The sequence below is a fragment of the Brachionichthys hirsutus genome, chromosome 1 (genome assembly GCF_040956055.1).
Source record: "Brachionichthys hirsutus isolate HB-005 chromosome 1, CSIRO-AGI_Bhir_v1, whole genome shotgun sequence".
In the NCBI taxonomy this organism is placed as follows: domain Eukaryota; kingdom Metazoa; phylum Chordata; class Actinopteri; order Lophiiformes; family Brachionichthyidae; genus Brachionichthys; species Brachionichthys hirsutus.
In genome coordinates this window covers 7,180,192-7,195,158 of record NC_090897.1, presented here as the reverse complement: position 1 = coordinate 7,195,158, position 14,967 = coordinate 7,180,192, and the positions used below count along the sequence as shown (strand labels likewise).

Sequence of the window (14,967 nt, the reverse complement as noted above, 5' to 3'; positions counted from 1 at the left end):
TGGCATACAGCAGTGCTGAAAATGAAACTAAGTTCTTTATAAATACCCTTATTTCATCATATATATATATATATATATATATATATATATATATTTATTTTTTTTCAGCATGTATAAATGGTAAAAAAAAATAAATACGCTGCACAGGGAAAGTTATGAAACACCAACTTCAGTTATTATTGTACATTTGCAGTCCTTCAAAACTATATTTAGACGATTTCAGGAAATCATAAAGAAAGAAAATATATAATCTAAACCTAAAGGCAGAGACCACAGTGGGATGGGACTAGTGGCATCCCTGCTGCTTTGAGTAAGAACACGTGAACGTCTAAATAACCAGAAACATTCTTAATGTGAGGGAATAAAGCCAGAATTCAAAGTCAAAGGCAAAGCAAAAGCATGTCTCAAATGGCTCAAGTGGCTTAATTGCGCTGTTTTTATTGCATGGATTGTAATAGCTGCAGAGAAACCTTTGGGTACAATGGGTCTGAAGACTCTGAACCTATTCTGCAGTGCAGAGAAACAGTCAGTGGCCATTCAGATGGCACCAGTATTCACCTTTGTCCTTTCAAGTCTAGATCAAGACCAGCGCTTCATCCAGGGGGCGTAGCTGGACATAAAGCTCGACCGGGGGCACAAACCCGCATTTCACATCACCAAAACTAGATTGTTGTTCTTTTGTCTTGACATTCTTCAATACTGATTCTAGTTTTACATAGTAAATGGAATACTGAGAACACACTGTGCTGTTTGGGCATGTGTGCTATGGTGGTGGCCAGACCCAACCAGCAAAGGTAAACAAATGCCTTGGGGGGAGGGGGGGGGGGTCACATTTTGGGTATATAAATGCATTCCACTGACATGGTGGTTAAAAGCAAATGTTTGATCTCAACTATACCCTTGATGCTACGGATTGTTAAAACTCAAATATAAGATTTCACAGAAGTGGAGCTCCTGCCCCAGCGTGAATATTAGTCCAGCAACGCCCCGGCTTCTACTGTATACTGCATTTAAGCTGCAACTGTTGCACCGAGGAGTACAGGGGACAAGACGCAGTACTTTTGACTTCCCCCACACCATACTATCATCCACGTTATAGAATGGGCTGAAATGTTGAACGCGTCATCCTGTATCTGCCGTGGTTATAGCACGCAATGATCATGAGATTATTGCTGGGCTGTGGGGCCCGTTTGGGGGGGGGGTACGAGAAGCGCTCGTGTTCTTTGGTGTGTTGATCCCTCTAGCAAGCGCTCAGTTCAATGGGGTGTCAATAAGCAGCAGCTCGTTCAGCCGAAATGTTGGGATATCACCAAGAAGCCATCTGACCGTCTTCTACACACGCTCGAATTAGGTGGATTCAGATTTGCTGTAATGACTCCACCTGCAGGTTGGTTCTTGTACTGCAATGTCAGTTGGGCACTGAAGTGTTTGAGACGTCTCTATGATAGTTTATAACACTAAAATAAAATGAGCTCCCTTTTAAAGCAGACCAGCCACATTAAAACAAGATTCCTTCCAAGAACTTTGAAAACAGTTCCTAAACCTTTACAAAGTAACTTGGTCACTCAACTGTCACTGGAGGAAATAAAAAAAATCAAATAATGAAGGTAGCATTTTACTGTACCTGATTTTAATTTTCCAACCCCACTAAACCTATTATAATTCAAAAATAGGATTCAAAGATATTGGCTCTGATGTTAATACATTTGTCTAGAATATGTTCATATAATTAATAAAAAATAAATACAATTCACAAATACAAATGATTTTGCAGTGGTGACTTACCAAAGAAATATACCATCACCCCCACAGTTGTATTGATAACATTTTTTTTTTCTCTGGTGCAGGACTCCTCAATAAAACCAGCCTGTAAGCCTCTGCACTGCTCTGGCTGTGCTACCGAGCTCGGTGAGAAACCGGGTTGCTTCTAGGACTGTATGCAAGTACCGGCTCACTCGCAACACTTGCTACGAGCGACCTGGAGTCGCTGATGATTCATGTTGGCAATGAAACCCAAACCAGCCCTTGGCTTTTTGGCCAGAAATCTGTGGACACAATTACAGGTCGTCAATATTTATGTTTTATAAAAAGGGTAATATGAAAAAAAAAGAATCTTATTTAACTCTTTAAACCTGTCTTGCTCATCCAATTTTTCTATACATATATAAATCTTTGTTGTAACCATTTTTAGACATAAAAAGATTGAACCAACAGAAAAATCAATCAACAAAAAACAATATCATGCATAAGGTAAGTCCCACCCTCAATGATTGCATTTGTAAGATACCATCATTTAAAAAAAATTAATACAGTGTATATTTTTGATGTTGTTCAATTAACATTTTTCTTTTTGTATATTTTATTTCGTTTTTCTTCTTTTTGTGACAAACTAGTTTTCAGTTTTTCCAGCCAGCAGTTGCAGGCATTGCTCGAGTCTCGACTCCAGACACCTGACTTGTCTATTCCTGTACAGCAGGGGGTGCAAGAGGCTCGTAGTGTAGGTGTCGGCTGTGGAAAGGAAAACTGCTCTGTAGAAGAAGCTGCTGGGATGCAAACAAGTATTTATCCCTGATTTCAGTTCAGGTCCAACAAACGAAATCCCATTACTTTTCTTCTTCTTCTTCTTCTCCTTTTCTCTGCTACAAATCTTCGCTTGTCATCCAGACACTGCAGATGTGTTAATACGTCTGACAACCTCCACAGGCCGGAGTCTGGCGGCGGAACGCGGACAGGACCGTCAGTCGGTCCTGTGACGAGAGGAGGTCGCCACTATCTACAGAGACCGTCTTGCGTAGAGTCTCGCACATTTTTCCGTTTCTTGCTGTTGCCCTGGTGGTGCGGCTTGTTGCTCTGATGACTCTTGGTGCTGGAGGAGCTCTGACCATGGTGGCTGCTCTTCTGGTGAGAACGGGACATCCTGGCCTGGATAAAGAACAAAGAGAGAGAAAAAAAAAAAGGGTCAGGACTCCATCGACTATTGCTACAGATCTTTAGCTGCCAATAGTGGAAAACGTTACTGTCTTAGCATCTTCTATGTGGTTTGTTTAGTGATAAGCATCATCTTTCTTTTTAAATCTTATGGTTCATAATGTATCGTCGTTTTTCAGTGTGTATCTATGAAATAGGATAACTAAAAGGCCGAGCTGTGCATACCTTGCCTCCCTTGCTGCTTGCAGGTGGAGAGCTGGTGTTGTGGCCCTGCGTTCTGTGATTAATAACGACAGCTGGCTTGTCCCTGTGGGCGCTGAAGGCCTGGCCAGGCTGCTGCTTGGCCGTCTTACATGGCGTGCCGTCAGAGTCCTGACGGAAGAAAACAGAATGGACATTTTGTAACCAAAGATTTATTTATGTCACCGCCAAACACAGTAGCGCCAATGACTGACCGCATCGCTGGAGCTGGACGTCGAGGACGTGGAAGACGGCGTCAGGGGGGAGGACGAGGGAGAGGAGCGCACGGAGGGCGATGGAGAGGAGGAGTTGGACGAGGTTTTGCTGTGCGGCGCTGAAGGTACGACGATGACATCGTCCTCATCTGGAAGGTTGTTGTTGCGCTCATCGAGCTGCTGGGACTTGAACAAGGAGACGTCATTTCCTACAGAAACAGGGAAGGGACAAACGGAGAGACGAGGGTCAACTCGTGGCAGCACACCCTGCCGATTCATCACGCCTCTTAGGCCAAATTTAAAACATTTGATTTATTATTTTGTGAATCAGACATCCAAATATTATAGGGTCTGGACGTACTGTTGAGTGGCAGATCACTCTGAGTTGGGCTCCCCCAGTTCTTCCGGATCCATTTCCTATATTCATCTACTTCCTGCGTCACTCGGATTATTCGGCCAAGAATGCTGTCATGGGATACAAAAAAAAAAAGGTGTAGTTGTTATACCAATGTTTGTACAGCAGTCTGAAAGCAAAAGAATTCATAAAGGATAAAAAAAAAAAAAAACAAGTAGAACACGAGCAACTGAAATACTCCGATGCAGATATTGAAAAACAAAAACAAGACAGCAGCTGATAAACCGGGACATATTCCGAGAACAAAAAACGGCCGATTACATTACATTTCAGTCACTAGCTTGTCCCAACGTTTTTACGCCCTGTAATGGAACGTTTCTTACCTCTCCGTCTCATTACTGGGATAGTACTTGGCGATGGGTGACACGGCATGGCTGAGCACCACATAGGCATAGTCAAACGCTTGTTTCACCTGCATGGCGCCATATGAACTCCGGCCAACATCGTTGTCTGTCGGACACAAAAACGGGAGGTCAGCAAATGTGAGAAACTGTACCAGTGTATGACTGGCCAATATCCGGAACGGTCATTTGAATTTTGACATCTAAACTCCTCCTCCCATCTTCACTTTTCCCACCTGGCTGGAGTGGGTCCTCAATATACAGCATGGAGGGCCGGTAGCCGTCCAGCAAGTTCTTCTGCACTTCATCTTTGGCAACATAGCAACCCCCATCTTTTATCCTGATGCCCGTTTTGAGATAGTTGAAGTTACGACCGTAGAGCTCAAAGAACTCGATGAGCAGAACACCAATGTTGCTGTTGGGACTGCACACGTCATCCCTGTAGTGAAGCTGGAAAATAAGAGCGAGTGCAAGTCAGAATTACTACGCAAATGGAAACTACTCACTCGTATCAAGACTTTTACATGACAGATTTACAACAGACACTCCTTATAGTACTGTCTGACTGAATTATGGATGTTCTGTATTATAATTCATGCGTTCAGGAAACGTTTTGATAAATATCTTAATAATAAAGCAACCAAGAAGAAGAGAAATACATCGGATGAATTGTACAGCTCTCCATCCGTTATAGTCAAGTCAAGCAGAAGACAAATCATTCCCCCCCAAAAACATGCAGGGTTATTGTTAATGACAAAGTCCATCTGACCTGCAGGAAGCTGACGGCCATGAGGAAGAGACTGTAGGAGCCGATTCCACCAGTAAAGACCTCATTGAGGTCCCTTTGCAGGAGGAACTGCTTTAGCACCAGGACCAGGTACGGCAGAACCGGGTATTTCTAAGAAAACACAAAGTAAGACCAGCGTGAAGATCACACCCTCGTCTTGCAGCACTCTCAAGAGGAAAACAGGGATTTAAAGACCTTCAGCTGCGATGGCATCCTAGTGGTGAACTTACAAATAGCATTATTAAAAGATAGTTAAATAATAATACTGTGCAACACATCTTATCACATGTTTCCAATTAACTCTGAGTGACACTCATGTTTAGGTTTTTGGAAAAAAATTACAGTCTTCCAAGATATAAGAGAAATTCCTGCCAGAAAAAATAAGGCTTAAAGAACGGGTGCACTTCAAACACTCAGAAATCCATCCTGAAGGGTGGCCCAAGGAGAAGGGAGAGGAACAGAGGCTATGGAGAACCTCCAGCCGCATACGCTTCCCAAGTTGCACCTCTTTGAATTCCTTGATGAGACGCGCCGCTTGAATGCCGCTCTTCATATTGAAGCTGATGTCCACTTTGACCTCCGTGTGGGAGTCCGTCAGTTTGATGATGGGAACCTAGGAACACAGGAAAGGGACGCTGATGTAGCCAGACAGGAAACAGTCAAACAATCACAAACACCTGTGTCACGTGACATCGTACTCTAAGATACGTGTAATTAAAGCAACCCAAAACCGTACATGGGGGCTGTTGCAAGCCTGAATATCAGACACAGCAATACCATGTATACTGATCTACTAACTAAGCTCCCTGAGCAAAGACTTCAAATGTTAATCTGCTCTTTAAAATGTCAAATTATTGTGAAATCTAAAACCTGAAGGAAACAGTTTATCCAAATCTTGCAAGTGCTGAAATGAAATAAGCTCAGATGGGAAAGAACAATCCAAACCCCACATGCTCAATAAATAGAACATTGTTTATTGTTCATGTATGACCACAGGCAGACTGGGTCGTGGCGCCCCTTCCATAGACACATGGCAAAGGAATGCTCACCGTTTCCTTTATTTGGTGAAGAAATATCAACTCAAAAGGGCTTGGAAGAAAATCTAAATCTAAAGCTGACTGGAAAAAGCTTTTTAAGGAGTTATTCCAATAATGCAATGCTTGAATAGTCCATGGAGTAGCTTTCGCAAAATGTAATCAAGCTGATCCTCTAAAGAAAACAGCATTAAATGCTATATATGTTGTTTCTAACACATTGCACACACGCCAGTGAACGCTGACTTACTGTGGCCTTGTCCAAAACCTTGATGGAGTTCTCATCTGCAACGCATCTCTTCCGAAGAGCCTCCTCCAGAGTCCAGAGTGGAAGGGTGTCCCACTTCCCAAAAACGACGAGGTCGATGTCACTGGTGGGACAGAGAGGCATGGAGGGTATAGAACAGCCATACACAAGCAAGGAAACAATAAACAAGTATAAACACAAATCACAAATGACTCTGTGACACTCTTCTACTCGGGCAACTGTTACATGTCTTAATGTCACCGTCACTGATGCCTTGCTGCTCATTCAGAGGCTACTGCAAAGAGCACTGTCCCAGAAATGCCCCCCCCCCCCATAGCGGTGCCATGAGTTGACGACACGCAGACGTTACAAACCTCAACTAAACACTATATTCACAGGGAAACGAACACACATCTGCAGGCACAGCCCATGAATGAATCTTGAATTCCTATTCAAACGCAGACGCACTATTGCGCCCTCAGTTTGAAAAAGGCACAGAGAAACAGAGAAACAGGTGAACTCCTGCCACCCCCGCTGCATTTGCGCATCTCCCAATAGCTCAGTCCCGTTAATGTGTTCAGCATGGTGTAAAGAGTCCACTAATCCAGGTGACCGGTCCGAGTTAAGCGAGCAGGGATTTATTGCATCGGTGCAGGTGGGCTGCGTGTCTCTGGAACTGGGCGTCTGCTTCAGGACTCGCTCGGAAAAGGTAAAAATATAAAGATCCTGGATCAGTAACACTAAAAAAACCACCTGATCATTAACACAAAATCATTTAAGGATTCGCTGACCAGATATTGGTGAGGGGGCAGTTCGCAGTCACACTAGAGAAAGTGTACAACCTCTCAGCATAAAAAGAAAAAAGTGTCTCACCTCGTTGGCAGATACAGACCAGTGCTGAAGCTGCCAAACACTTGGACCTGAGAGAGGGGGGGCAAAGAGGGCATTCCATTAAATCAGCATTGTTTGAGCAAACAGCCAAAAGACTTTCTCTCATTTTCCCACAATAAGCTTTGCTGCCACAAAAACCTGTTCTCCGAGCTGCACAAATGTTCCTCCACGGTTTGGCTTCGAATCGATTTAATGACAAGCCTCAACAAACTGCTCGGGCGTGGTATATAAACTACCAATCAAGGGTAAAACACGAGTGTGCGAAGTCTGAGTCTTTTAAAACCACGTTGCTGACTTTTTCCAGTGAAGGAACAGCGGCCTCGATGCAACGAGCCTGTTCAATGCTGCACCGATGTGGAAAGGCACGTCCATGCGTCCCACACTAACCGGTTGTTTAAAATATTTTAAGTCCAGTCACATGTCAGGCTAAGCCGATTGTGGGATCACATACGTGTCGAGTCTGTCTTGAACACGTCCGTGAAGGCTGGGGTAAACACCCTCCGGCACGCGCGGGGCTACGTTCAGCAAAATTACTATTCAATAATTACTCTGCACTACTTCAATATCATTTGAATAGTAATACACAATAGTAATACACAAATATCAGTGTCCATCCCTACTTGCCGCCCCCCCTGTCCCTAACAACTACACTGTGTTCAAACACATTGTTGGTACAGCTGATCTAGACAACCAATGAAAATGTTCATGAGTATCTAGTGGATATCTAACCAGCTACTTGCAATGATTAAACAAGCATCGCATTTATTGGAAGACCAGGTTGCACTCCAGGTGTGTCGCACCCTACTACGCAAACAACAACAAAGGAGTTGCCGGAGGTTGTGGGTGAGGAGTACCTCAGCACTGGGCCACAGGTCTTTGATGACTTCCTTGATTCGGCCCACCACCTCCAGCCTCATCTTCTCCTCCTCTGGGCGTGGAGAGATGTACTCATAGAAATCACTGACCTCCTCGTGCAACCTGCAATAGCGTACAGCACACAAAAGACAGATTAGAATCCAATGAGCAGAATATGCAGACAAACAAAGCCATGTTTTCAATACAGACAAATAGACAAAGAAAAAGCATAGTGAACATATAATAGTATGGCTCAATAATGTTCAATAACCACAGCACCAAGGTCACCTTAATTGTGTCTGCTTGGTAAAAATCATTTGTCTAAACAGGTCAGACATGGAAATGAACTTTATTAAACCACAGTTTTCCCATGTGTAATGGCGGAGAGGTGGTGCAGAGCGAGGCAGCGGAACTTTGGCACAAAGATGTCTGCAAAAGATTACGCACACACAAATTCTCTGAACACTTCCCTTATTGGATCGACCGTGAAGTTGAAGTATGCCTATAAACAAGTATGCCCCCCCCCCCCCCCCCCCCCCCCACAACAAAGATTCGGTTTCATTTTGCCGTAAAGGAAACTCAGCAGCAACTTCCGGGAATGTACCATTATTTCTAGTTCCATTGTTAAGAACCATCACTGATACACATCAACTCCGCATCCAGAAATTACCCAAGCCGGTCTTAATGTGTTGTAATAACTGAGACTGGGAAGTAAATGATGAGTATTTGTAAACATCATTCAACAAAAACGAGGGAATCTGACATTATCAATAGCTCGTAAGCACAAACAATACATGGTGTGTGATCACTTTCACTCCACAACATAAGCAGTAAGTTTCATTTCACAGCAAACAGCCCTGCCTTCATCAGCGACGGGCGTAACCGGCGAGGTTGCATCTCATGCTCGGCCATATTGGAACGAGTTCCTGCTCCTGCCCACAAAGTACGAGACCCCTTGATACCACTTAAAACCCACTTATAACATAATCAGAACAGGCCTTCACCGAGCACCTCGCTTCTCCTTAGCGCCGTCCTGTTATTTGTCTCATGATTGTTCTAATGTTAAATGCTTACAGATGGCCATCTGTGCTGTGATCTGTCAGTCGGCCTGTCTCAGCGTGCAAAGCAAGACAACAGTGAGCAATACTTAGCGAGTGTTTGAATATTTTGGCACCACAAGGGGGCACAACAACGTCTATCATATTAGCATTTATAGCACTGCTTTCGAATTTCGTAATAAAAAACCCCAGAAAATGGCTAGAAAGACCTCAAACGACAGATAGCGGTAGCTAATGGACGACAGCGTTCAGCCAGTGTTTTGCATTTGATCAACTTGATTGTAATAAAGCAATTACATCACTGTTGTAGTCGCATCATCACAGACATCAGAACCATAACGTGCCGATAGTTTTAGTCCCGATATCCTCTGCAACGCCGCCACATGGACCTGCCCACCGTACACAAACAGCGTTGCCAGAAGGCGAACAAGTGATACGACACGCTGCCGTTTCAAAACGAGGGCAAACACAAGCAGAGGCAGCGGTGTCAATATCTGGCAGGTGGGGAATTCATTCATGTTTCATCGGCGGACTAAAGGTGCTAAGTGTTGGCCAGTGGCGCCGAGCACGAACGCTGCCGTGCCTGGTAGCGATGATCGGGCCCGACTGATGCAGTTCAGCGCTGTAGACTATAAATATGGCGGCACCAGGGTCAGCACAGACTTATTGGTTAATGGTCTTGGACTAATACATAAGTTAATCAGCCGTCAGTCCGAATACATAAACACTTCTGGGTTAACGGCACAAACTCCCTGTACTACACACGCAGTACTGCTGCTGCTGTCTATGTAGGAACTACCAGCGATTGTTTTAGTTAGTTTAGCATGATTATGTGTAATAAATAAAACAACGTTTCAATGTTGTAAATTCATATGTATATAAAATTCACAATGTGTAACAAGCATTTCAAATTGAATCTATTATAATGATTTAGATTTAAAATATTTAATTCAGTACACTGCCTTTTGAGGCAAAACAACATTTCATATAATGAAATCTGACATTTCAAGTACTATGAACTACATTTTATTCAATACAGGCCACAGCAAAAGGAAATGGTTAGCGCCCACTTTCTCTGTACACATGCTGGGAAGGTCGTAGTCCGAGCACAGCCTGAAAAAACAACCACGTCGTGTGTGCTGCATTAGTCTGGAGCACGGGAAGGGTTTCCATTGGGCAGGAAGAGAGAGAGAGAGAGAGAGAGAGAAAGGAAAGCACATTCCTCACTACCCCCCCCCCCCCCCTGCAGGTCAGCGGGAGCATGTTCACCTGCAGTCCAAACGACCTGTGTACACACTCCCGATTTCGCTGGCTTACACACTCTGGCTTTGAGCCAACCAGCACACAGAGAATGACAGAAGAGAGCGTGACATGTGTCGCAGTCAGAAGAGGCTGGTCAGCCACATGTCCAACAATCACGGCGCTCCCGTCACCGAGGTGCTGTCTGGGTGCCAGTGTTGGAAGGACTCAACCTGGAACAGCCAGCTATAATAAAGGGCAACAAACCCAAAAGCTGGGCTGCTAATCAGTGAGCTATTAACCATGAGGTTTATTTAGCCTTTAAGCCTTGATGTTGGTTCTGCTTCATCACTGAAGTCTGGTCAACAACAAAAATTGCACTAAACATTAATCAAGCACAGGCTAGTCCTGCTTTGTAAGTATTGTCCTTCTGACTGAGCCAAGGCAGCAAACTACTTCTTACGACACATAACGATGTGATCTTAGAACGAAGACATTGTGAGCTTAATATCCGCTAGGCTCATTTACGCTCGATTTCATATGAAGCATCCATCAACATTCCCGACATACTGCCAGACATCCTTGTAAGATGGCGCAGAAGAGTCAAACATTTCACCAAAAAATGACATGAGCAGAGCTTTACTTTTATTCGGTGATGATTTTATTTCACTGTATAATTGGCTTTGTCCATCTTCTACTTGGAAGTGTTCTGATATCACTTAATACTCAGCCTCATCGTAGTACGGGTTAGCAGGAGCTAATGTAGCACTGGCAGTTTCTCCCTGGAGCCGGTCCCAAGCCCGGATAAATGCCTCTCGAGAGTTGGGTCAGAGTAGAAAATGTTTTAGCCTAGTTTTTACCTGCCCCCAACAAGAAAGCAGTTGTGACAAATAAGAATCCATTATCATTTTACAGTCATCAAAAGGTAAGGTGTGCAACTATGTGTGTGTGTGTGAGAGAGAGCGAGTGTGTGTGAGAGAGAGAGAGAATGAGGTAGAGTCGGAGCAGCCAGATACACTACACACAATTATTTCAAAGCAAAGCACCAGCAGAGGAAGGTCCATCCAAAGTTCATCAATAAAACCAGTCCGTAAGCAGACGATGACGTTAGAAGTGCAGAACAAGCAACGGCAGTCATCTCAAAGGAAGACGGCTCTATTTAGCTTTGTTAAAGACAACGTTTTGCCACCCAGAAATACTAAAAAACGGACAAAACCTTATGACGATAATGCGTGCGAGATACAGCACCAAGCCACTATTGAATAGCATCTTTGCTTGAAATGCCACCCATACTCTGCTACATCTATACAAAACAGTGAGGCACAACGACGGCATAAAAGTCCCACCTTGGGCCGGGCTGTGTCGAAAGGGCTACCAAATAAAGCTAAACCGAAGTACACCATCAAAAAAAGGAGGTGGAGGCACTCCCTTAAGGCTCCCAACCTGATTGGATAGACACTGAATGACTCTGATTGGACAAGCACTGGAGAGAAGCTGGGTTCTCTCTCAGGGGGCTGGGCTTTGTTCTGTGGAAGCGAGCCTGTGCGGAGCGCCTAAACATCGGTCCCCTCCGTCCTGGACCGCCTCTGTTCCAGAAAGAATGGATGACTGTAAGACACAAATAAGCTCATACCTTTGCCTCTCTAGTCAACCCTCATGGCCAAATATAGTGTACAAACTGTCCCATGGAAAAATGCATCAGGATTTACTCCCACCCTCACCCTTTCAGCTACTTGAGAATTTAAAACTCAGCCTATTCCCTAAACCACTCACTCTGCTTGATCCCTCAAAGTGTGCTACTCTCGCATCACGGTCCTTCAACTCGCTTCAAGCCTAAATTGTTTAAAAAAATTCAAGCTTGGTCCAAAATCCATTGGATTTAAAGTCAAAGCAAGAATGTATTACAACACTGAGTGACAAAACATAAATGATACATAAGAAAACCGCCATGTTGCCTTAATGCTTGACTCACACACCGAGATAGGTAGCTGAAATAAAGAGACCAACTCATGCACACTGACAAAACGGTGCAAGTTAAGAAAGCGCCAATAAGACACCACAAACATGGCAAGTGACCACCGGGGGCTCTCCATTAGTAGGAGTTAGGACATTGACAATGGGAAAAATATTCTACTGCCAAATGTTACCAACCATTACGGCAACGTGTACTGAATATAGTCAACATCTGGTTGCTTGCAGATGTGATGTACTCCTCTATACATCCCACATCTCCCAAGTAACAACGCATATGCAAGGAAAGGGGCTTTATCAGTGGTATCAACATGGCATTTCTAGATTCACTTGCCACCTGTCGGTAAAATGTATTTCAAAACATCATCTCCAGTCATTCCAAACGACTTATTTCCCGATGCCAGCAATAAGCACAGGATGGCAAAACAGACAGCTCTCAGCGGTAATGAGTATCGTCATGGCTCAGCAGTTCAGATTCCGGCATTAGCAAGTCTAATCACCAAAGAATGTCCTTAAGCAAACACAGAGCAGCGCCAAAACTAAATGAGGATCAGCCAAAGGCTGAGCGTCATATTCTGGTGTCCTGCTGGGCCACAGATGCCCAACAAAACCGGGTGGTGACGGGGGAGAGCCCTGCATCCTAGAAGGTCTTCAAAAGTGGAGTCCCTCCCACAAAATAGTTGTCCCATGATAATCTCTGATAAATACAGATAAGGTCAGAAGTCTCTCAACATGCAGTAGTTGTACCGAACTTGAGTTTACTCGCTGTAAATCTGAGGAACTGATCCTTTAATACTTTGTTTTTTTTAAACTAGAATTACCCATGCTTAAATGCGGAGGCGTATGCATAGGTTTGTGCTACCAAGTTAATGATTTATATATAATGGAACCCCGGTTGTCGAACATAATTCGTTCCGTAATAATGTTCTAAAAACTAAACTGTGTTTCCCATAAGAAATAATGGAAACGAGCTTGGTGGTTTACAGTAATAGGAGTTATAACATTATAACATAGGAGTTATAACACTGACAATGGACAAGACACTTGTGCAGCCTCCGAGGCAGCGCGGGTAGCGTCTCCCTTGAGCCGGTCCTGGATAAATGCAGAGGGTTTGCGGCAGGAAACGGCATCCGCCGTAAAACTTTGCCAGAATTAAGCACGCGATCGACTAGAAGGTTGATTTGCTGTGGCGCAAGCTGGGAAGTGGGAATCATCAGAACCGACACCGCCAGGCTGAGAATGTCCCTGCAATGGCAGAGGGAAGGAAACGGGGCGCACACACACACACACACATCTCAAGAGAGCCCTGAAGAAGTGTGACCTTTGGCTGGAGTGTCAGCGAAATTCAGGACTTTCTCCAAGCACAACATCCCAGTAACGACTTCATACAAAAAGCAGTTCAGACAGTGTTGTTTCTGCGGAGAGCTGAAAACATGGGAACCAAACAAGCACCGGACAAACGCCCAGCTCCTCAGGACAGGGACTCAGCGATCCACCGTACTGTGACACTAAGGAACGGTAGAACTCCAGATTCCTCACATCCAACCCACACGGATTAATAAATCCAAGAGATTACCATAGTGTGCACTCCTTTTCAAGATTTGAAGAAATGACGATGACCTACAGAAGTGGTAGAACACTTGAATTAACACTTTTAACTGATGTTCTTACAAAAAAAAGTCTCAACTTCTTCCAGGCAAGGACTCTTCGTGACTATTTCTCAATCCGATTGAATGATTTTACAAGATCAACATGGGCGGGAGCTAAAAGGTGAGCGACGACTCCGACGAGCAGAAAAAAGAAACACGAATAATTCACACACACGAGGAGCGAGTCGCCAGATTGGGGGCAAAAAACACCAGCACGTCCGGTGACGTCGGGGAAAGTCTTACCCCACGATCCCGTCCGAGTAGTCCCTGACTTTCCACGGCGTGCCCGCGTACGCGGAGTAGCCCGTCGTGCTCGGCTCGGTCCCTCCGTTCGAGAGGCTGGAGTTGAATCCGAACGTGCTGGCTTTGTTTTCTCGTTTTCTCTTATTAGGGTGCCCGTCGGTCAGCCCCCTCCGACCCACGGCGACCCCGCCGCCGACCCCGCCCCTGCCCGGGGCTCGGTTGTTGTGATTGCTGTTCGCCTCCAAAGGTATAAAATCCCGCTGCTCTGCTATTTCTCCGTTCCCAACGGAGGACGACATCCCCCGAGTCCTGGCTTCGCCGTCCCCGGTGTCTCTGCCGGTGAGGACGGCCGTCGACGTCCCGTTCACGGTCTCCTTCGGGCTCTGAGATCCGGTCGCGTAGCTGTTATTCACATGCAGGTATCCGAGCCCCTGCGTCGTCTCCCAAATCTGCATCCACAGGTTGTTGGCGGGTCCGCGTTGTTCTGGTTGGAACCAGGCAATTCTCGGATCCATCAAACGAAAGTGTCGGCAAGCCGCCCCCCCGCCAGCCCCCCCCCCCCCGCCCGCCGAGCAGCGCTGAGCTCGTGCGCAGCTACCCAGGTCCGCTAGCTAACGTTAGCTTGTCCGATGTAGCTTCGTTATTACTGTAGCCCGCCGCTAGCTGAGGCTCTCCGCTGCCCTTTGCCCGTAGAGTTCCTTAGCGGCGACGATGTAAACACAATTATCGGTCTAGAATATCAACAGGAAACGGTGAGCGTGAAGCGCTGGAAACGAGAGCTCCAAGTTTAGGCTCAGGACCGAGAAACATCTGCTGCCTGTCGAAGCTCCTCTGACCCTCTCCGCTCCTAATCG

At 45.2% G+C, this 14,967-nt stretch overlaps 1 protein-coding gene across 1 annotated transcript; it reads right to left on the bottom strand.

The window, feature by feature from the left end:
- Nucleotides 1-262: 262 nt before the first annotated feature.
- On the bottom strand, nucleotides 263-14,628 carry tent4b (terminal nucleotidyltransferase 4B). Its single transcript, XM_068747223.1, has 12 exons — nucleotides 14,114-14,628; nucleotides 7,953-8,076; nucleotides 7,081-7,127; nucleotides 6,211-6,331; nucleotides 5,432-5,539; nucleotides 4,909-5,037; nucleotides 4,376-4,589; nucleotides 4,122-4,248; nucleotides 3,745-3,848; nucleotides 3,384-3,592; nucleotides 3,154-3,300; nucleotides 263-2,922 (listed from the first exon to the last, which is right to left on the bottom strand). The coding sequence occupies exons 1-12, from the start codon at nucleotides 14,626-14,628 to the stop codon at nucleotides 2,770-2,772; spliced, it is 1,998 nt and encodes a 665-aa protein (XP_068603324.1). The 3' UTR covers nucleotides 263-2,769.
- Between the last annotated feature and the right edge of the window lie 339 nt (nucleotides 14,629-14,967).

Excerpts from the sequence above, each read along its gene's own strand:
- tent4b (XM_068747223.1), bottom strand. The coding sequence starts at position 14,628 with ATGGATCCGAGAATTGCCTGGTTCCAACCAGAACAACGCGGACCCGCC. Across the intron at positions 3,301-3,383 it reads CGTCCAGCTCCAGCGATGCG|GACTCTGACGGCACGCCATG; the intron begins GTCAGTCATTGG and ends TTCTTCCGTCAG. Across the intron at positions 2,923-3,153 it reads CAAGCAGCAAGGGAGGCAAG|GCCAGGATGTCCCGTTCTCA; the intron begins GTATGCACAGCT and ends TTCTTTATCCAG.